Source organism: Contarinia nasturtii, unplaced genomic scaffold, assembly GCF_009176525.2.
Source record: "Contarinia nasturtii isolate CC-2019 unplaced genomic scaffold, AAFC_CNas_1.1 Cnas_scaffold_2678, whole genome shotgun sequence".
NCBI lineage: Eukaryota > Metazoa > Arthropoda > Insecta > Diptera > Cecidomyiidae > Contarinia > Contarinia nasturtii.
The window spans coordinates 408,436-432,912 of NW_022199997.1; the positions used below are offsets into that span (position 1 = coordinate 408,436).

Here is a 24,477-nt window from a genome sequence, read left to right on the forward strand (position 1 = left end):
CTTCATCACTTCACACTAAATGAATCAACTGAAATATCGTGAATATACTTTGAAAATGCTAAAATTTTCGTGCAAAAGTGACACAGTTGAAAGTCGATGTCGTCAACCAAAGTACTTGTACACCGTGTTCCGTGTGTACATTTTGGCTATTTTTTTTTATTTCATTTTGTCTAACGATGTAAAACTGTATATTTACTTTGATCTCCTTATCAGCATTTTGGGCGTTATTTTTCTTCTTTCGTTGCTTTTTCATGGTAGCCGCTGCTTTGCTGTAACTGTCAGCTCGTATTTTATGTTGTTGCAAAAATTTCCTTTGCTCAAACTGGATGTGGCACATTGTAGTTGCCCGAGTTGTCGTTGTTGTCGTCGGATGAAACGGATTTGCCAGATAGAAAAACATACATCCACACACAAAGTAAGTTTTGTGTTTTGCCAGAGACCGATGCAATTTATAAGCAGCAGTAGCAGCAGCAGCGGTGAAAGGAAACGGTAGCAGTAACAGCAGTAGCACAAAGTGTTTGATGTTGTAATGGTCGGATGGTTTTGATTAAGCGATGTGGGGTCACATGAATAAATGCATGCAGAATAGTCGAACGACGAAAAGATTTTGGGAAAACAAAGTTGGAGTGCAAGGGAGAGAAATAGGAAGAGAGAATATAATTCAATTAGTTTTTTCTTCTTCTCGTGTGTTGGCAAAAGCACAAGTGAGGAAACCGGACAAGATTAAGTACAATTGTTTAAAATTAATTTGGAGTAATTTGTTTGTCAGGATGTGATAATAAAGAGAGTCAAGTCAAACGAGAAATAAATATCACATTTTACCTGTACAACTTTAGTGTCTCGTTCGAGATTTGTTTCCAACGGCACCAATAAATCCACATAGAAAGCTTTCAACTGCAAATATCACAACGAACATGGTCCAATTCATAATTGTTTATATATATTATTTTTTTTTTGTTCAAGTTTCATAATACTTACAATGTTCATGTGCTGATCTTGGATTTCTTTATAAACACCAACGATGCTCATGAGCGCTGAACCTGTTTAAATAGCAAGAGAGTGAATACAATTTTGGTGAAAACTTCATTATCGCATGAAACCATTATTTCAGATTAAAATATTTTTTCCTTTCAATTTTTTTACACGTAAATATTTGGTTAAGCTGGATAATTGAATGTACATACAGTACGTACATACATGATAATAAAATGAAATTGAAAATGAATGGTTTTTTTTGAAGGCCAATGCAAATAGTAAACAACAGTATTAATTTATAACTTATGTTGATGGCATTTCGAACAAACGACAAGACCAGTAGCAATTATGGCAGAAAACCACTGATAAAATATGTAATACACGTGCCTTGACGCAGATTAAAATGTTTTGGCGAACACTTTTCAATTATCATTTCATTCGTGCAATTTTAATGCAATGCAAATGGTCCGTTTTTTTGAGTGACAAGGACCACATTAATAACAACAACAACAACAAATGTCGATTGCATAATTTAAATGCAATTACATTGACAATCAATCGAATTTGAATAAATTGTCTGTCTCTCTGCACGCGGCCTTTCTTTTAAAAAATGTGCAGAGTTTATGTTTGATGCGTTTCGCGTTTTGACCGCATTGCATATGTTTTCTTCTATTGACATTTTTTGTTTGTTCTCGGGTGCTGCTGTTTCGAATTCAGGGGGTAGATACTAAATTCAAGATTTAAAGCGATTCGATTAAATTCATAATGTTTATGATTTGGTGAGATGCAAAAAACGTCATGAAAGCACTTAAAATTCTTCGATGCTTCAAAGTTGGGAAATCATAAAGATTTTCGGGGTTTTGATAGTATTTGCAAAGGTTTTTTAAATGTAGGACCAACTAAAAAAATTCGAGCTTCGTTCATTTTGACTTCTACCCCTTCGCATTCAACCATTTTCCAATTTATGCGCCAATCGGTATATTTGGCCATAGAACGACAAAACTCTGGTCTAATTTTGCTAGTGAAAGAAAAAAACTAGCGAAAAGAGAGAGAGATATAGCCTCCGCCACAGCAACAGCAGCATATAGATCAGTTTAATTTATTATTGGATTTACATCGGCTACCAAAAATGCCGATGCCTGACTGCAATGACTTAATAATGAATCACGAATTGGCCTCCCAGTGTGTTGTAGATTCGTTTTACATTTTGTATATATTTGACCCGTCGAGCCATTTGATCTCCATAAATCCATGTTCGATAGGCAAACAAACATTTTACATGTCATGTTCCAATCGCTATCACACAATGTTCAGTTGCGAAATGCACAAAATAAATTTTATCGCCAATGACTACCTTTTGAACATGGACATTCCGTCCGATTTATTCCAAGCGAGATGCAAAAAATGTTGACACACTTCAAACTTCTAAGTAAATATAAATTGTCTGTGCGAAAAAGACTTTTGCTTTAGTTTTAACTTTGTTTGTGTATTCCAGAGTTTATTGGAAGGTAGCAGGGCCGTCGGAATTCGTTTCTCTTCGGGTATTTTTTCGAAAGCCATAATTTGAAATATTTGTACAATAGATTTTTACTTCAAAAACTCAAAATATGGATGCCGACACACATTATAGAATTACCGTTACTTTAATTCGAAAATTATATGTGTTGTGTGGCTGCATCCATAATTTGACTTTTAAAAGTGAAAATCCACTTGAAATGTCATTATTATGGCATTGGACAAAAAAAAAAAAAACAATAGATAAAATGAAATTCGACAGCCCTAGAAATTCTAGTAGAAGATAGTTTCAAATGGTTTTTTTTATCCGACGTAAAATACGGAGAAATTGGACCGATGCGTTATAATCAAATAAACCAATGTCGCTCATAAACCAACAAATTTCTCCCTTCTGTATTTATATTTATTTAAAAGTCATTAAAGTAAAGCATGGCATGGTAACGTTGTTGTATTTAGTTTGAAATTAAATTTGAATTGGTACTGGATATGCATTTATTAAATGTGCAATGCAAGATTAAAAAGAGACCAAACGTATAACTCACCGATATCAGTTGTTCCACCTTGTTGAGCATTCATTGCGATTTTGGCCAGTGCCTCGTTGAAAACACGGCTCGCTGCGGCAGCGCCTATGAAAAAGGTAATTTAAATTTTATTATTATTGTAATGAAATTGAATGATGCAAACGCACAGTGAAAACAACGAAAACTGTTTTAAATCACTTTGTTTGTATCGGACGAATGGTGTATGGCAAAGCAATTTAAATATTGAATTTAACTGTGCTTTTGAAGAGTCGTGCTCGTGTCACCATAAACTAAAAGGGTATTCGGTTTATTGCAATCAAAAGAACCGATTTACTGAAAAGTTTAACGAGAATTGTGTGTGTGTATGTGCTTCACGTTTGTCATTAAAAGTCGTTTCGAATCAGAAAATGAGAATTTCGAATGGCTCAAATTCGAAACTTAAAATTAGTTCAATAAAACAAAAATTGATTCGTTTGCAGAGCGATTGAATTTTCACGTTATTGAAAACTACTTTGAATCTAGGTTCAATTTCAATTCGAAAATGACGTGAGCATTTTAATTGAAAAATCTAAAATGAGCGAAGAACAAATAGTAAACTTACCGTGTAATGCCTTGAGATACGCTTTGCCGGCACTAATTAGTTGTCGAGCGCCTGGATTGAACTTCTCCAAAATGTTCTGAAATTAAATCAGGATAGAGAAAACAAAGAATGCACATTTAATTTTTTTTTAAATAAAAAGGAAAAATAACACAAGATGTGATATACGAATGGGAAAAAGTAAATTGACACGATAAAATAAACTCGAATTAAAAGACAGGAATTTCGCAATTGGACACCAAAACAACAAAATTAGAAGCAACGCTTGAGAATACGAGATTTTGTTAGGGACGAATGAAATGGGCAAACTTGGGAATGAATGAAGATTCAAACATAGATAAGCATCACATCCGTAGAAGTAGCACTGAAGTTATTCAGTGACAGAATGAGAGACGTTGAAGTAAACAATTAAATACGCGTTTAATTGAATTTTTTCCCCAAACATAAACTCAACTAATGAAGAGCTGCTGTTCAAACCCATTTCTAGGTTCACACGGACATAAAATAGACGCTAGAAAATGCGGTACACACAGCACACAATGACAGTAGAATAATATGGTGAAATCGGTGTGTGTGTGTATTTGGCCGTCGGTAAACAACGAGTTCGAGGCACGAAAATCGACTTGAATAATACAATTGAATTCTCAGTGCTAAATGAGAAATTTTCTTCTTCATCGTCGACCACATTTCTTTTCACTTCATTCATGCACCGAGCCGATGTGTGTAATTGTGTAATGGCACAACCAAACTTAAAATTGTCAGACCGTATTGCGCTCGGAATATAGTCAGAGTTTGTGTGTGTGTTTGGATGGAATCGAAACAACAGCATTCCTAAATATTTCCTTTTATGTTCAAAGCTCGTCACTCTCATTTTCTTTTTTGTTGCCGTTGTGTGTAGTTCGTATCAGCCGTTTTGTAAAATAAATATTTGTTCTTTTCCTGCGATTGCAGAATTGCGATCGTAACTTAATTTTCACCAATAGAACGACGGTGTACAGACACACACGAACAATGCAAACCCATGCTGTTCTATGTCTCGATCCTTTTTGTGTGCCGGAATCAAATACATTACCCATTGTTCTCGACACGATACAATGCATCCACCATCACCACCACCAAATCAAGGAAATTGCTGATTTAAAGGCAATAGCAGAAATTTGGTGGCATTTTTTTTTCACTCACGTTCTATTGGCATTGTTTTGATAAAATGTTTCCAACCAATGGCACTTTACTCGCTCAATTTTCCGTGCCAATTGTTTTAAAACGCATTGTCTCCAACCATTTAATCGCTTGCTTCAATCGATATCGCTTTTGCAACTCGTTTGATTTAATAAAAAGTTTAACGTGCACTGTTTTGTTGTACGATGTACATCCAAAGTGCTCCAGGTGTGTGCCTCTCCTCCATTCAAATTTATCGCAACGAATTATTCATAAGAAATAGTCTGTGGGGTCGACAACAACAAAAAAATACCATTTGCATTCGATTATGTAATTAAATATTGGTTCGTTCGAAGCCAAGCAGCAAAAACATGTGCATTCAATTGACTACTCTGAGAAAACTCAGATGTTAAAATTCAAAGTAATAAGAGAAAAATGCCATTTTAACATGGAGAGATTTTTGAACATGGTAAAATCTCATTTTACCCGCAACACATTTCCTTGCGGGTAAAACGGCATTTTAACATGTAAAAAAATCTCTCCATGTTAAAATGACGACAAAATGCCATTTCCTCGCTTACTTTTTGCACATCTTTCTTTCGTCACAAGCAATAAACGAAAGAAAGAGATTTCACGCTGAAGACAAATGTTGTAAAAAAATGATGATGTTTATGATTTTTGTGTGTGCAAATATTAAATCGCGTTATGCAGGAAATTTGCTTGGTTTATTTGTTTGTCGTAACGCACCGAAATAAGGAAATGACAAATTAAATGACTTTTTGCGTTTGATATGCACGACACGATAGACATGAATTTAGCGGGGATTTTCGTATATGTGCCGGAATATGGCTGACGATGATGATTTGATTATGTAATTTTTCTTTCTACCTTTTCGTCTCGGATTTTGGCTTACCGATGTGTTTGTCGGTTCATTTTCTGTCGCAGCTTTGATTGCAATTGCACAAATTGGATATTTGATTAGCACCCAATCGTAAGCTAATAAATGAACGAAGCCATTCGATTGACATTCCATTTTTGATGACAAGCAATTTTGTCATTAAAAAGACGATGATTTTGTCATCATTCGGAAATTGGTAGTAAATTGTGATATTTTATAATCGAAGCATTTTGATAAAAAAGCAAACATTTCTTTTTTACATAAATAGTTACAAACAAGTTGGATATTAAAGAAATATATAATCTAGTGACATAGCAAAAAATGAAATTAAAAATGGAAAATGACAAATAAAACAAAATTGTACTGCAAAATGAACGAAAAGAAGAAAATAATAATAAATACCCATCGCAACTTGAGTGCATTCTCATAATTTAACAGTCATGTCCCGCACTAAGATACTAGAGACATAGCATCGGATAAGACGAAGAAGTAGTAACACTTGACTCAGTAATAATAATCAGCAAAGAAGCAGAGAAACAGAGAAAAAAAAAACATTGCAAAAAACTCGACATCAAAAAGAACATGACCAATACTTTTGGGGCTTCGTGTATACTATTGCTGCCTCTTTTTTCTGCAATGCTTTATGTTCACAGTGACATGTTTCTGTGTTGTTTTGCATTTTCATTTAAGTTTATTTGCTGTGATGTCAAAACAGCAAAAGAACATAAAACAACAAATGATACCAATATATCACATATTCTCTCTGCGCAGGTAAATCCAATATGCATGTTTTGACCATTTCGTCGTCGAATGAACGAATGATATTTATTATAAACCATTTTGTATATATGTTAATATCAAAACCACATTCCACTCTAATTGTGAAGAATAGCAAAACACCGACTGACTCGAAGACGAAAACAAAAAGAACTTGACGCAAACTTTATTATTCATAGAGAGAAAGAGACTTTTGTGAAACGTTGACCTGAAGCTCTAGCAAACGACCTGCCATCGATAAGAACTTGTTTTAAAGTTACTTTTTAGTGTGTGTGCTGAATACACATACTGACGCACACAATCACACAGCGAAGGGAGTAGCCAATATCCATGTGCTTTCTTTTCAATACATCGATTCGATTTGAATGCAATGTCGTCTGTTTGAAAGAGACTGAAAGAGCGAGCGAGAGAGACACCCAGCATGAATTATTCAATGGAATCAGCTATTTTTGTCATTTTTTTTCTCCTGAACCATGCATTTTTCTTTGCCTCATTTAAAACCATATTGTATAGAATGGAATTTCAGTCGGCCCAAAAAGCCATTAATTCCAATGCTAGAACCATGTCCATGTTGAAAGCGTGCATTTGCAATCGGAACATTTTAAATTTATGTATTTTATGCAAAGAAATCCAATTTTGCTCACTTCTTCTAAAGATTACGCAATGCATAAAAATGGATTATGATCATCGAATGAACAGAAGCAGAAAATGAATGTAATCTTATTGGAATTTTCTACAAACCAAAAGCAAATACCATTTTTTGTTGAATATGAAAATCAAATTAGACACACTTTAATACCTGTCTGATGATGTTGGATTTGTATGCAACAAGAATATTTATTCGACTGTGAATATTTAATATTTGAAAACAATGACCAGAGGTGACAGAGCATAAATGATGCTATTATTCTATGTTTAGTTCGATCAATAAATCCCATATTACGACCCATGTAACAATGTCAAATGTTAAACGCAATTTAACACGTTTTTTATTTGATAATAAGCGATTTTGAACAATCGAAACCAATAAATTTTTCTCAATCACATTTATCGATTTATTTCGCATGAATGGGTGAGGTGGTGAATCTTTTTCACCTGATTTCAAGGTACAAATCAATGAACACTACTTGGTATTCACTTACTCTTTAGCTCTCAGCGATTTTGCTTATTTAATCCGATTTCATCTTAAAATAGCATTGAAATGTATTTGGTTTTCAACAAATAACGGCATTCATTCCATCAAATCAAACTGTATTCAAATTCAAACAGATAAAATGATTGTTTTCTTGTAATCCGAATGAATGATGCAAAATACGCAAATCTATAAAGTAGGTGGATTGTGTTGATTTTGTATTTAAATCATGTAATTGATAAATGCAAATGCTTTTTACCGGAATGGTGGTGGTTATCGAGTATTTTGAAACAGCTATTAATGTAATTAGAATTAATGCTTTAAATACATCCTCTTAGCGTCAATGATCCCGTGTCTATGTGCAATAGAGTCCATTCACCCATTGCAAAAATTGTTTATTGCATTCCCTTTTCTATGCGATTCCCATTAATACCAATAAATTCAATACAAAGTAATGAACCATGTGTGTGTCTGTGTGTCTGTGTGTTCGTGTATTTTATCTTTAGTATTTGGAATGGAACACATTTTCATTTCAATCTGTGGTAGAGATCGATGTGCAAAAAACCCATCGAATTAATGAACTGGCCAACGGCCATCGAACCAAATGAGAAGCATACTTACAACCGGCGAATCGACAGAGCATTAAAATTGATGTGCGTATCCATACACAGTGGGTGCGTGCGTGTCTATATGTTTATTTGCATTTAGGGCAATTAAAATGGTCATTGTATCGACTTTGAATGAGCGAAAGTCAATGGGTACTGGAATTTTTGCGGTTCTAATGCTGTGCCATGTGCGGCTTGCAGTGATCCGATTGTAATGAAAAAAAGAGCATATGCTGGATGCATTGAGTGTCATGTTGCGTTGGAAACACATGTAAACGCCGACACAATTTACGTGTTTTTATCGATACAGTTGAATGGCATTTATAGTTACAGCTGCTCCTGTTTTAAATTTCATCTTCGACACAAAGTACCATTTCGTTCACTTTTGTACCGTGCCCTGTCTCTGTTTCTCTTCCTCTCGAATATTAACATGGAGATTTTAGTGCAATTGAACATTAACTACAAATCGATATAGTATATGTACCGGTTCACTGGATTCTAATGGATCCAACGAAAACGAATGAAATACACTCACGCTAAGCGATTGAGAAGAATAGGCATGTATATTCAATGGTCTCACTCACTCCATTTAAAATTCAGCATTGCATCGTATGTATGGCTTGTATGTGTTAAATAATAATGAACGAAGGCGAGATAAAACCCACCGATTTTTGGCAGTGCACTGTGTCATTTGTGTATTGGTGTGCATATTAAATGTAGAGAGTCGGATCTAAATTTGCAATAAACAATTTCGAAAAGACACTTGAACTCAAGCATATTGCGCCATTTGAAGTCGATGTGAATCGGAGTCGGATTGTACCCTTTTGGAATGCCATATTGTACTAAAATCTAATTAATTACCGTCTATCGAGTTAGCTGAGAGTAGTAGCCGGTATTGTATTAGTTGTTCTTGCTACTACTGCAAAACATTCCATTTTGATTGTGCAACAATTTCTTTTGTGCTTATCAACAATTACCAATACTTGGCAACGGTACAAATGCAAGTGAGCAAACGCCTACAACACTGCAAATTCAACAAAGATGTCAAAATTTTAGTGTTTTCCACTCAAAATCGGATGTGCAACATAGAAACTGATTTCAAAGGGAATTTCAAACAATTGTTGGTATGACTAAAATGCCATCGATTCGATAATATGGAATTATTTTTGAATAACATTGTATGATGTAAATTGACTTTAGACGAAGTCGCGTTTGCCAATTCATCAAAATGGGTGCATCGTACTTACGCAACAACCACACTCATTGTTCAAAATAAGATGCAGAAATAATAATTATGGGATTGGTTTCTTAAACATTGATTGCTACATTATTGGCTGCGCCCCCCCGAAAATCGATTGAACGCTTGTGCCTTTGATTGATTACATTTGTTAAATACGGGTTAAATGGAAATTTCAATAAAACCAATCAATTACAATGCTGTCCGTTTAATTTCTGGTTGTGATGCGAGATAAGTGGAAGGCACTAGAGCTGGCGAAAGAGAAGAGAAATCGAAAGCGGTACAATTAAACAACTATATCGTATTAAGATGCTAGAGCATTGAATACTAACCGCAAATTCGAATATCGTCTATTTCTGTGGCTCTATTCATGATAAATTACACTCTTTCGTTCCCGTTTTCTACCATTGACGATTTGCTTATGTGTTTGTATACTATCAGAAGAATGGTTGCCATAGGTGCTTGCTCGATGACATGAAAAATCGTTTCGATTTACATAGATCGCATAAACCACAATCCAATCAATCATGTATGCCATTCGGTAACCTTTTTTCCGTCAATTTGTTGTTGTTTACGCGATGTTGTTCGGTCGCGGTAAAGATAAACAAGATCAAGAAGCAAGAAAACAAGTGCAGTGACTAGAACCACAGATGAGATCGGCTTTTGCATTAGAGAAATCTATAATAAACTTTCATTTCGATGTCGACACCACTAAACTTGATGCTTTGATCGATTGTATCACGAAATCCATTTGTTTCTATTTTCATACAAAATTACATGCGAATTTCAAGTGATTTTTATTCAGATTTTTTTTTTATTTTGCATTACCAAAAGTACCGTAAATATTGTCACTTTTCACCGCACGAAATGTAGATTATGTCAGTAGATTATTTCAGCCCATTTGCATTGAAACAATCGACAATAAAGGCGTTTGTATTTGGTACAAGAATTGAAGACAATTCGTGGTTGTCATCGTTGTTGGTCTTATCAAATTCTCGAGCTAACACACATACACCTTTTGACTTTGAAAGATGTTAAACGGAGCAAACACAAAGCCAAAAAGAAACGACGTTGATTAAACGCTTCAATAGGATTCTATTTGCATTTTAATGTGCGGCTGTTAAGCGATGCATACAAATCATAATGAACATTTAAGAAAGTAGAAGCGTTGACTGAAGGATGGAAAGACGGTTAAAGGGAGAGACGGCCGGATCAATAACGAGTTGAATCGTTGGGTTGTGATTTGCCTCGTGCCAAATTGACAACTATTTATTTGCTGTTGCAAAACATTCGAGATGAGTGAAATCTCTCTCAGTTTCTTTGTGCCAGTTGTTTTGTGAAGTAATTCATTGTTTGCATGCAGAGATAACAAATATCACCGAAATCGAAATGCCATCTGAAATTTCACATGCAACCATAATTTATTCAGGCAGTATATGCGATGGATTTGAAACGAAAATACGCTCCTGGTGGCACTCGATCTATGGCTTTTGGCAAAACAATTCGAATTAAATATTCGTATGTTTTATTACGATTGATGTGTGTTATCTGGTGTATGAATTGATTGTCGTATCAAAAGGTTGAACGGTGTGATGGAATTGGGTTTTGGATTTGGGTGTAATGCGGTTGTATACAATGAATGTGATGTTCTCACAATTCAACAAGCGACCACTTTGCCTGTGGCTTTCGTATGAATAATTAATAATGTATGCGGTTAGATTTGTATTTTGCGGATCAGTTTTGTTGAATTAATTCAAACACAATTGATAAATAATAATTGATTCCATCATTTCGGTTAATTTGCTACAAAGAGAATTTCATTTTCTCGCATTTTCAATGCCGACAGAGATATATAGAAAATAAAATGCTTAACTCTCCCTCTTCCACTCACCTCTCTCTCCCAAAAGAGTTTAGGTCTCCCTCTCCCCCTCTCCTCTCTCTATCTGCATTTTCGAAATTCAATTATGAATTTGGCGAAATCACTTTGCATCCTTAATATATGAATTCATATATTTAAATATCAATCTATACGTGTTCATTCAGTATTTTTCAATTTGTGCATATATTAAACAAGTTTTCCCGAGAAAAGACACACACTGCAAAGTCTTTCACCCTTTTTGGATTGTTGAAAGGCAACTATTGGTTTCGAAAATGCAAATCAAGCATCATCGTCGATTCAAATTTTTTTAACCAATTCAACATTTTATAGCTGTGTAACTAATTACGAGCATGGAATGCGAAGAGTGTTGGGCGTAGCAAATAAACTGGTGCAATTCAATCACGTGAAACGGTATTTTACTCAAAATATATATGTAGATCGTTTGCACTTTTGAATAAATTTATTTAAATTTTATTTGAACTTCGGATAAAATTTAATTGCAATGTGTTAAACTATTTACTGTTGTGCCCAAGCATACAATTTAATCTCATGACGCCAACAGTAAAGGTGTAATTAATCAAAGTAGTTTGCCAACAACAAGTTGCCAAGTCTCGTTTTTGAGCAACACAATTTGCACTTCTTATTGGATTTTGTGTAAGTTTGTATGTGAAATTTGCACTTTTGATTAAGCGAAAATATCGCATTTCAGTTCAAGACCCTGTACCATCATCAACATTAATTCGAACCAATTCAAGGCATGCTCATACTCGATGGTAGACGATAAATACGAAGCGCGCGCGCGAGTAAGCGAGAGAGAGCGAGAGAAGGAATTCTGTATAAAATGGTTTCCGTCTTTGAAAGGGTTTACATTCAACACGTGCCAATTTGATCATAAATTATACTCTGTATCTAGTCTCAAACGCTTATAAAATCAATTTGTTAGCACTTTCGAATCAGAATTCCGTAAATCCAAAGTCATGTAATTTATATTGTAAACGAAATGTGCTTGATGTAATAAAATACACACAGGTAAACCATGGAACCTTTCACTCAACATACTATGAAATTCTTTGAATATTTTTACGATATGTTTTCATTTTTTTTTGAGTATCTTGTGGCGGTGGTGCCGTTGCATAAGCGTATGACGAGGATTTAGTGTATAACCGTTACACTACACTGTCGAGCGTAAACAAAATTGTTTGCTGGCAGCAACAGTAGCGTGAAAATTGGTATGCAACCAAAGATTCCAATCTATGGATTGGCATTTTGGCATTTTTTGCATGTTAAACATTCAGGTCCGTCGCTTTCGTTGCCTATCGCATAAAATTTATGTGAATGTAGAATGGCATTAAAGAAAATAGAATGATGCCCTTGATAGTTGTATATATGTGAAAAATAGAGACGATGAATGTGCACGATAAAATCCGGGTGCGATCGCGCATCTCTGCTATCGCGAATGCTTGGCGCGCAACGATGAATTGCCAGCATTTCATCAACAGTTATGCACATTGATAGCCGAAAAAAAAACACTTCACAAGCAATAACATCCGTGTGTATATGTCTCTTGAAAACATCCGTACATACACTGACACCCACCATGTGGCATGCACGCATAACGCGGATATTTATTAGACAGATAATTTTCGTTTATTCACTGTTTGAAGTACCCAGTTGGATGGGTACATTTTTTCTTTCGAATTCTCATCGCGACTCGAATTTCACAGCCTGCAAAAGTGTGAAGCCAAAATCGAGAAAATTGAACGGAAAACGAATTATTTGCATTTTTTCGCTTAAAACGCTCATAAATACTACATCGGCATCAAAAACGATGTCGTGACGCCTTCAACCATTTTTCATATTTTCGACTCGCATGTGTGCACAGCGAGATGCCGTCACATTTTTTAATACTTTCCATTTGGTTTTTTTGGGTAAAATATTCGCCCGTCGAATAGTTTCCGAAATAATTTTATCACGCGCCTCAGCCATTTATTACGACTTTATACTTGTTTTCTGGAATTTTACCCCATCTGCTTGCAACCGAAAACACGAGTATAATATACGTTTGATGTGAGGCTGTTGCTATCAACTTCAACTTTTCACTGAACGTTATAAAGCGACTTTTCAACATGAAAGTAAATCAAACACCACACACATAATATTGCCATTCTGACGTTATTCACTGCGCAAAATTCTTTAATATTCAAGTTTTGTGGAGTGGAAAAAAACTTGGCAATTGACTTATTGTATTAAACAAACAATTGGGAGGGAATTGAACAAGAGCGAGATGGATTGAATGACAGAAAATTAATTTTCAATCTCTGCGATAAAGTTGAAAAACTTTGTCAATATCATTTCAGTTAATCCGTATTTTTTGTCGGTCAACTTTTTTGTGTGTATTCAATTTGGTATTGAAATGGAATATTGATGGTATCCGAAACAAATCATTGCCACTTCGCAGGTTGACGACAGATGTTGCATGGAAAATTACTGTTAATTATTTTGTCAATGTTTGATCAGCGCCGAACAAAACGCTTCATTTTCGAAGGATTCTTTTGTTACATTCGCAAAAAAAAATTATCATCGCTTGTTCGATGCTTCTCTATTTTTTTTTGTATACGTTGAATGTCATTCAATTTAGCCAACAACTCGAAAATGAAAAGGAATTCGAAGAATTTTTCCAACAAAACTCTATAACAGAGATACAAAAATGCCGAAAAGTATTTCGCTAAAGCTGAATCGAAAACTTTTTCGATATTAGCTGTTAACAGAAAAACAGGGAGAGAGATATAGAGAGTGAGAGGAAACGTACGACAACTTTATACCAAAACATAAAGTGAAAAAAAACACATCACAGATGATTTGCTTCTCGATGATCTGTTTTGATTCGGGACTTTTTTTCACCATCTCCCATTTATTCGTTGCAAAGGCAGCTAAGCAAGTCACAGATATGTCACACAACACCATTAGTTTCCGTCAACTTTTTTTCTCTCACACACATTTACGCATGAAAAGAAAAACAAAGTTTTGATAACTGCCAAAGTTCATTGGGAATACGAACAAGTTAAAGCATGCGGTGAGTTCTGTACTCTTTTGGAGCCACTTAATTTTTCGGTTTGTTTTCGGGAAGAACATTTTGGTTTTATTACGAGTTCCATAGGGGTAGAAGCCAAAATCGATTAACATTTCAGCTGAGTCAGTGCATTGATTTTGATGGATACATGTTCGAGCCGAAAGAAAAAGTGTTTAATTTTTCACAGGTTTCATGAAATATGCCATGGTGAACTGCTTCCAATTAAAGTCGTTTTTTCGTTGTTTTTACCATAGACGCCTTCAATGACTTTGTAATCTTTGATAGGGTTTTTTGCCCTTGTACTTTCAAGCATTGGATCAAAGTGTAATGATGATAACACTTCAAACCCAGTTTGAAAAAAATTTAATGGATTTACAAAGGTCGTCAATCCCGAAACCATTTTGTTTCGCAATCACGTGATTTTCTCGTTAACATGATAGAAACATTTTCCATGGAAACATTTACCTTCGGATAATTAAGTAGTTTTTGATATGGCTGTTTTTCTATACAGTTTATAACAGAAAGTTATCCTTTGTTCATTGTTCAAAGCACGTTGAGGTTCTTTTTGATATGCGATAGAACTCAATTTACAGTGAAGATAACCTTCGAATTACCGCCATTCTATATTAAAATTACGTCTTACTTGAACTTGTTTCTTACTTGGTTAGAACCATTCAAAAAATAAGTTGCAGTATATGTATAACTCTCAAATTTAATGAGGATTTTTTTTTTGTTGATTTGTACACAACATACGTAAATATATTAAAGTTACAAAGATACACACATTAGTATACACAAAATATAAAATTGACTCTCAGCAAAAGTCTTTTGCCAATAAAATACAAAAAGCTTCAATTGAAACTGATTTGGTATTTTATGACTTGAGTGATAATGGATACTCATCGGTGCAAACAACAACAAAACAAACTGTTTGCAGCTCGTGGCGAACACATGCGCAAATTATTTTGGTGAGTATGCTTTTGAACAATACCTTACGCATATGTCACTTTCACTAAGCTACCGCCAATATTGACATCATATCACTTATTTTATTGAGTCTTTATTTGTATTTAATCTCTTTTTTCATTTATTCAATTATTTCAGAGGAAATCGAACGTCATAGCTATTGTTTTCAATATCATCTGAATTAGTTGAAGTCATTTAAAAAATTCCATTCTTTTGGCAGCCGTTAAAATACTTTGTAAAAATTTACATTATTATTTCCCTCTTTAAATGGGATTTTAAGGTTTTAATAGAAATCAAAATCGATTTTCGTTTTAGCTGACTCATTATATAACTTGCACGTCATTATACTAGTATTGAACATTTGGCCGTTCCAATTACGCACTCAAACGAAAAAAAATTGACACTTGCGATAACATTAAACACTACATCATTTTCGTGAATGAGTGATTTTTTGATTTCTTTTTTGAAGTATAAAGAAAGTGATTTTTTGATTTCTCGCTGAGTTTCTCATGTGTCGTGTATCAAGTGCCAAAGTTTCAAAGATAACGAAAATTCAACGAAAGTACAAATTAAGTGATCAAAATACAAGTGCCTTTTTCCAACATTTTACTGTTCTTTCATACTGATTATAATAGTTTTTGAAGTAGTTTAGTCAATCTTTAATGACAAAAACAAAGTCCACATGAGTTCAAAGTGCTCACAAGATGACCATGATAAATGAAAAATGAAATTATTTATCGATAGAAAACATGAAATTTAATTCTTTTTTTTTCATGCGAGTAGAAAATCTTTTGGATCGAATTCAAGTTCTTCGTTTTTAAGTTAGCCGCTTAATTCATAGCAAAACTTTTGCAACATCGAAACCATACCGACTTTAACTTGCAACTGTCCCATCCGCATGCCGACACAATTCCGTGGCCTATCTCCATAACCATAAAATGGGCCATTTCACTTGATTTACTCCCGTCTTAGTTGTTTCATTGAATCGTTCTGGATCGAATACCAGCGGATTTTCGTAGAATTTCTCATCTCTGTGCATTGCAAATGCCGGAATCAAAACGTTCATCCTTTTCTCAATGACATCATTTGTTCCAGGTACGATGTAGTCTTTTACGCAAGTTCTCACTTCTCAGTAGGATTGATGTCACTGGGTACTTCCGCAAAGTTTCTGCGTGAACAAAAATATGCATAAATTTGAATTTTCGAATGAACGAGAAGAAAAACTAAATAATATTACCATCGATACAAGAATCCATGTATTTCATTTCGCCTATTGATTCATAGGTCATTTTGCCATCGTGTTTTGCCAAAACGCGATCGATTTCTTCATGCAATCGTTTCTGGTTGGATGTCTAGCCAATTCATACAGTTAAAATGTCATTGTCATTGAAGATGTTTCAACAGCAGCGCCGAAGAACACAATTGCCTGTGCGGCAATTTCCGTCAAAGACAAAGAAAAGATTTTTTTTTCGTGCTTAATTTCGGTTTGCCACTCATCGTCCAAGCGCACGGCACCAATGTTACGCAATTGAAGCATCAGTTGGAAGAAATCATTACGATAAACATTATTTTGTTCGCGATAATCAACCGTTTGTTGTACCATTGTTTTTATGAATTCTTCAACACATGCATCAACAATTTTAATTTGAAATAGCGTCATCAATTTTGGAGCGAAAAAATTCAACGCCAATTCGACCATATTTACGGAAATCAGCATTTGGATTATTAACCGTATCTGTTTCTATACCAAACGTTACCGACGCGATTATATTTGTTTGATGGCACGCTGTAACTTCACGTGCATCAAGCAATTCGTTACTGTTATTGGCCAAATTTTCCAAGTACCTTTTTAAATTATCACCGCAACCAACTAACGTTGAAAACATTCCCTTCAAACGACCAGAGGTGAATGCGGGCGATTGTTTCTGACGTAAGCTTCTCCATGCATCGCCTTTTGTTCCAACTAGATTCACTGTCAATGAATCGAAGTCACCATTACAATGAAAACCGCGATCGCTAAAATAGGTGAAGTCTTTGATCAAAATTCGTTGTATGAGATCCAGATCTCGTACAAGTAACATTGGACGAAATATTGAATAGAGGCCAATGTATGGCTCATTTGGGCTGTGATAGAATTTTGCAAAAAAGAAGTCTTTAAATGGCCAAACACATAGCTTACAATCGGAAAGACTTTGAAACCATTTCGTTCCCAGTATGTGTACTTGTGCTGCACAAAAAGGTATAAAATTGTCCATGAACCGATTAATACGACCAAAACGCCCAATTTCCAACTATCCATAAAAAATGCCATCTCTTCGATAACGAATTTCTGCACACAAATCTAATTCACTGGAACAGGTGTTCAATTGCCAACAGGTGTTTTAATAATTACTGATTGTACTCCACCTTTCAACAGCCACTGCTATTTATATAGTAATTAGATTTTTTTTACTGAAATAATAAAGTTTGATAACAAGTACATTGATACAGTAGTACAATAACATTTGGACACTTCAAACTTGAGATTTCATTTTTGCACTTGGACTAAAGCCGATTGAAAAAATTTTTTATATGGCTTTGATGGCGTTCAGTTTAACTTCATTTTCGAATTGTGTAAACTATACAAAATATTTATCGTGCTACACGCATGAATTAATCACAATTGGAGAAAGAAAGACGAAAACACGTTTCAAGTACTTTTCGTCTGAAAAGTTATAGAATACATACGAAGTAGAAAAATTATTTCTGTGATTAAAATATCTATAAAAAAAAATGCAAGAGAAAAGTGAATTGTTGTTGGATAAAAGCGAAAATATTATTGTGAATATCAAAAGCTTTGCATTGATATGCAGTGGACTTATACAAAAGAGTAAAGACCAAAAGATTATCACTGGCTTTTTTATTGATTTTTTCTTTGCACCGAGTATTACAAGTGGAATAAAACGGCGATGCGGTCATATCAAATCAAAATGATTGGACCAATCGAAACGTTCCATAAAAAGTACAGTAGTCACTTATTGATTTGACGTGTCAGCAATGCCATTATTTTAATCTGCGTAATTTTAAGTTTCCTTTTTTGTTGTTTATATTAATTGATTTTTTATTTTCAATTGTCAATGTAGTGAAATGTGTCCAACTCTCAACTATAATACAAATGTATATGCGTTTATTGCCGTCGTTAAAAATGTCTGTCTACTTGTTATTTCCATCATAATAACAAACAAGAAATGCGCATTGAAATGACTTTTAATTTTTTATGAAGTGATCGAGGTAAATGCTTTATTATTTATTAATTTTCATTAAAAAAAATATCAAAATTATGCTCCGCATTCAAAGTTTATCTAATGAATGTTGAAGTAAGTTGGCTGAAAAATTGAGTGCATTGTTAAATAAGTGATGGTGACAACATTGAAATTGCACACCAGGGAAGAAAAAAAATCGCACCGTCGCCGATGTCGTTGTCGTCTCCCCGAAACAACGGCAATTCAGTTTTATCCGTTGTGTTGTGTTGCGGTATTGACCATGCAATGCAAAAAATTCTTATTTCCGTTTTTTGCACCATTTAGATTATATACTGCTTACTGCACTTTTTCTGTGCCCGCTCGGCGTTATTTTGCGTTGCAGATTAAATGTCTGATGCAAAGCATAATGCGATTGCACACCATGGTAAAGCTCAGGTGAATTAAAGCCTGTGTAAAATCCTCGTCGATGGCGTTAGATTTTCAATTTCAGCTACGTTTTTTTAAATGCACACCATCGTGGATAAAATGGTGATCCTTAAAATTAGATTTTCATTTTATGGCGTTGAACGAAAGTGAAAAAAAAAATGGTGGTGTCAGCTTTAGCATTAATAAGTTTTCAGCTCATCGAGAGATATATATATATATTTTTTTCCTATCGTGCTGTCATCAGTTATAAAAATACTTTAGTTGACAATACAACAAAAAACGATACAAAGCAACATCATAAAAAAACGTACAAATAAAACCAACATGTGATAAAATTAAATATTGAAATTGAAACTTTTTTCGCCAACAAGTACAATGTTTTGTGCTAAAAGAAGACCAAAACAAACAGTTTTCGTTGTGTGGTTCTCGTTCCGAATTTTGTTCATTATCAAGTTCAACAACGACAAAGTAGCATTTTCAACTTAAATATGCTCACAAGAAACGTTATATGTTCAGAATCACAGCTCTTGCCTATTTTAAATAAAACATGTTATACATTTTGTGGTTAATGATATAAAATTTTTGTTTCGATATGCAAAAGATGAAAAGCCACACAGATACACTCACACCTGACACCTTTCTTTTGCGCCATCATCATCACAGAAACATCGATAAAATATATTACCAAATTAGTAAACATGCACACCTCAAATTCACAAAAATATGCAAATATGTTGTGAAATATGAATAGAAGGATACTTGTACTCAGAGAGAGAGAGAGAGTGAGAGTGTATAAGTTTGCATCGTGTTGCATAAAATGTAAAAAGGGTGTTCAATACGAAACATTGTTACATCACACCTTTTATATTGTAGTATGGGTGTTTGAGTGTACTTCGAGCGTTTCACCATGTTCATAAATTACATTAGATCCATGTGGTTGCAAAAAGCAACCATCGATTTGCATTTGTACACCCTTTTCCCCCTGCTTGCAGCCATCCACCGTTATCATCCACCGTCCGCCCGTTCAATACACGAAACGCGCTATGCAGTGTTTATACAGTTTTGAGCTTCATTGTTAAAACCAACGCCATTTCATTAGCTTGTTATTACAACGAGGATAGTTCATTATTATCAACTCGTTCGTTTTATTCGCCGGTTTGTTCATTCGGTTCCGTTCGGTTCCAATTCACAGAATAGGGGATCGTTTGGCAGCGACTCTGTTGTGCAAGTGTGTGTATTCGTTTTAATTGGATTTATATTGTGAGTTTGTTTGCTGTTGTTTTTAACTCATTTAGACTGATCCAGACACACGGCCCCTCACTTTTTCCCAATGCTATTATAGCTGAATGTGTTCCGAACACCATTACCGAAAAATAATAGAATCGACACTTTGGAACGAGGCATTTTGTGTTTGTGTTTTACACAATTTCACATTCCAAAATTTATAAATGCATCAATAGATTTTCCAATGCATTTGAATTTTTGATTTGCATCCCCTCATAGTTCAAACGCAAATTTGCTTCATTATACATTCATTTTTCGCATTTATTCACTGATTTTTTTTTTGTTTGTTCGTTTGCTCCATCAAAAGAAATTCGATGAACACAACAATAACAATAATATTCATGAAATGCAAATTTTTAAATGAGAAAAATATTCTCAAAACTTATCAGGCGAAAAATGGTTTCGATCAAATCTGGACCAAAAACGAACAACCATTGAAATAATATATGAGATAGAAGTTGAAAATTGGTTTTTGCATCGACTTATTCAAGATGAAAAGAAAAACTCCATTGAAAAATAAACAACATTTCATTTTGGGCGGGCACACCTCTATGCGCCATTCTCGCTCCAAAGAAGAATTATAAATATATACAAGAATAAAATGATTTTGCACAAAAATAGTCTTTTGAGAATTCAGTGTTGATTTTTCTCGTCGTCGAAATGGAATCGTTAACTTCGTTTGATGTGTGTGTGTGTCGCAGCTGAGCTCAAGAAAAATTTATTAACGCAATGGTGAAAATTGTCCCAAAGAACAGTGTGTTGCTGATTTATAATGTTGACTTTGAGAAATGAACCGAAAACTGAAATGAATAATTTAAGTGAAATGGCCGCTCAGCGTAGTGTGCACCACTTTCTTCGGTCGCTATCGTATGTGCGCCATCCACAGTGCATCTTTAACAGCGATTGAAACGTTTATAAATTATTCACCGGAAGTGTTTCCATTATTTTCTTGAGTTATATACCAAAGTATGTATCCAATGCAAGGCATTTCGTGCCTTCCTTCCAGAAAGATTCCTGTCTTTTCTTTTCGTGCGGTTTCTTATTTTAACAAAATAGAATAAAATAACTTACCTTATAGATGTTGTCAACCAACTTTATTACTTCGTCTGTTTCCATGGTTGAAATCTTTTTTTTAACTCTCTTATTTCCTGCTTCTAGGATTTAACGTCTTTTGTGCAACGTACACACTTAGTCACTTACTCGGTAGCTCACAAAAAGTGAAGCTAATTACTGATTTACAAAATGTTCGCGACACAAACGATCTGTGCAATGAATTTGACGACGGAAAGCAACGCAATCGCGTTCAAAATGACAATGACACGGCAAACAGTTTTATGGCGTCAAAGATAAAACAATCTCAGTTTTTGAGGGGATTGAGCGTTGAATTTCGATGCTCAAACAATTTATCTTCTGCCAGTTTGGATTTTAAGGGTGTGGAAATGAGTTTCAATTCCAACGCTTATCACACCATACACGAAACACAAACTTATCAATTTTGTCTTTCATTCACTAGATTTTCTGTCTTTTCGTTTTACGTCGACTTTGATTATTCCAGTTGATGAAACTTATCGTCTTAATTCACACATTCGCACAAGACAAATGAATTTTTAGCTTTTCGTTTTCGTCTTGAAATAAAGCCGTCGTGCATTCAATCGACGAAAATACTTTTTACGTTACAATGGATATGACACTGAACTACCTCTCAGATTCACATATACGTAAACGGTAAATATTTAAAGAGTATACGTCGAATTGTTTTGATTTTATTTTTTCTTCTCTCTGTATTGTGTTAACGTTAAGCTCGTAAGATGTCTACACTATTTTGTTCTAAAATGGATTACTCTTTACACTTCATACTCATGGATGATACGATGATGCAATCGATACACACTTTTTGCACAAAAACCAATACACGTTTGGTTCAACATTCAATTTCAGCATATGTTCAGATGCAGTGGGGGGCACTTTGTCAGGCTCTCAATAACACACAACTGCTTTTCATTTATTTTCTTTAATGTTGAAAATAATATTGTTCCGCCGAAGGTAAAATGCATCTACGGAATATCTCTATCTATTTCAACTTGTTCTAAAATTGATTTTCGTAACAATGTACGGAAAATAGCATCAATTGCAGCATCGATGATGAACGACGATATAGTGGATGATAGGTCCTTTGTAAATGTTTCTGCAGGCATTTGCTACTTTATACCTCAATTTTCAAAAGGTATTATAGACAGTTGGTGCTTCTGGAATGACATAAAATAAGAGTAAAAATGATTATTATTGAATTGAAGTCAATAACATTTCAAATTAATGTTTTTAAAAAAAAGATACAGTAGACTAGTAAAATAGTAAATTCCAAAGGTTGATAGAATGAGCTGTCAAATAAATTGTATTTTATCTCTACACATTTTACTTCCTTTATTCTCGACGAAATGATTTAATTCGCTCGCTTCATATTCGGGTCCGAATAGATAAGCTTTTGTCTATTCTTTCCTAGGGGATAACCGTGAATTGCAGATCGAATAATTTATAATAATAAACGCTATTTCTCTCTATTTTTCACTAATTCTGCTAGTATTTCTACTAGTTTGTTCTAATACTGCTATTTTTTGCTAATTTCTCTAGTACGTCAAAAATATTGCATACGTCAGATTGACAGCATGATCGAATAACTGAAATGTGTTTACGTAAATGTTTCAAGTTGACACTTTCAACGTGTATATTTGAAGCAGACACTAGCGTATACGTTTTCAGTGTCATCAAATCTACATTTCCGATTGCAATTCGTAAATTGTAGTTAATACAGATGAAACGTGCTTGGTTACGTGCCATTGAATATATTTTTATTTAAAAATAAGAAAAAGCGTATTTAACTACATATTTTGATACATTTTAGTTCAACACTATTCAATTCGTTTGTTTTGTGAATTTTATTTTAATTAATTATTTCAATATATTCAAGAATAAATGCTTACTAAAGTATATACGTGTACAGTGCTAATTCTGCTATTTATTGCTAATTTTGCTATTTTCTTCATGTAAATTTCCCTATTTTTTTGCTAATGTGCTAATTCTAATTCGCATGGATATCCCCTAGATTCTTTCAATGCACAACCCATTATGTTTGTGCAATGACATTTAATTTTATGAAGATAATTAAATTTTCCTTCCAATAATGTGCCATTTCCTATTTTCATTGCGATCATTCTTCTTTATCTAATGTTCGATTTAATTTTGAATTCCACTGCACGGAACTATTCGATATATTTTTCTATGAAATTATTATAAAAGTAATAGTTTGGTATTAAATTGAAGACGGCAACGCCTTCAATGTTTGCTAATGACATCTGTTTTATCGCTTGCAATTTTCGATAAAAATCAGGGTTAGCTGCATCACATGACATCTCTATGTATATATATATATCATTTCCTCTGTCACTATTCTACACAGAACGATGTTTTCAGGCGATTCAAATTAATTGATATCGAAAAACTCAAATGACCAAACTTTCTATCACATCGTGTGGCAATATTAATTCTGGCTAAAACTTTTTTTATGTCGAAGGAAAATCCATTGAAATGTTATGCATTTTTGCTATTGCCGTATTTTATATATTCATATGGGCGCATTGCAGTGAAGCGGAACCGGCAATTGCAAACCGGCTAGAACAACCAAAATCATTAAGAAAAACTTTCTCAATTAGAGCGAGAGGCTCTATTTACTTTTGCACAATGTTGAAATCAAAACAATTGCACGGAAAATAAAACAAAAGTGCAAAAGCCATTTGCCACAATCGATACATACACACATGGAGTCTATCTCGTGTGTGAATGCCTAACATTTCATTTTATCTCGATATTCGTAATTGTGGCAAATTTATGCGAAAAACATTTGGCACACTCTGACAGAGAAAAAAAAACAGAAACAAACAACAAAATACATAAAAACGCATGTTTTATCCGATGGCAGTTCGAATGAAAACAATCTGAAATGCAGAATATTCAATATTTCAATGGATGCAGTGTAGCAGCAACAAAAAAACAATTCAAAGCCATAAATTTGTGTTTGTATTTGTGTCACTTTTTCTCTCAAAACAATCACCACTGCGACTACAACTGCCGACATACACTTGTGCCGTGTAAATGCAGACCATCCATTGGGATTGAAATGACAGTATGAAATGGAGAAAA

General features: G+C 34.3%; 1 protein-coding gene across 2 annotated transcripts in view; it reads right to left on the bottom strand.

Moving 5' to 3' along the window:
- Positions 1-24,477, bottom strand: part of LOC116348940 (uncharacterized protein DDB_G0286591) — a 117,776-nt gene that overhangs the window by 8,560 nt on the left and 84,739 nt on the right. For both annotated transcript variants that reach the window (XM_031780168.1, XM_031780170.1), the window contains exons 3-8: positions 21,355-22,529; positions 3,613-3,688; positions 3,033-3,116; positions 979-1,040; positions 823-894; positions 197-322 (exon numbers count right to left, since the gene is read on the bottom strand). In XM_031780168.1, coding sequence (XP_031636028.1) covers positions 197-322; positions 823-894; positions 979-1,040; positions 3,033-3,116; positions 3,613-3,688; positions 21,355-21,399 — 465 coding nt within the window. In that variant the 5' untranslated portion in view covers positions 21,400-22,529. The remainder of the gene's footprint in view (positions 1-196; positions 323-822; positions 895-978; positions 1,041-3,032; positions 3,117-3,612; positions 3,689-21,354; positions 22,530-24,477) is intronic.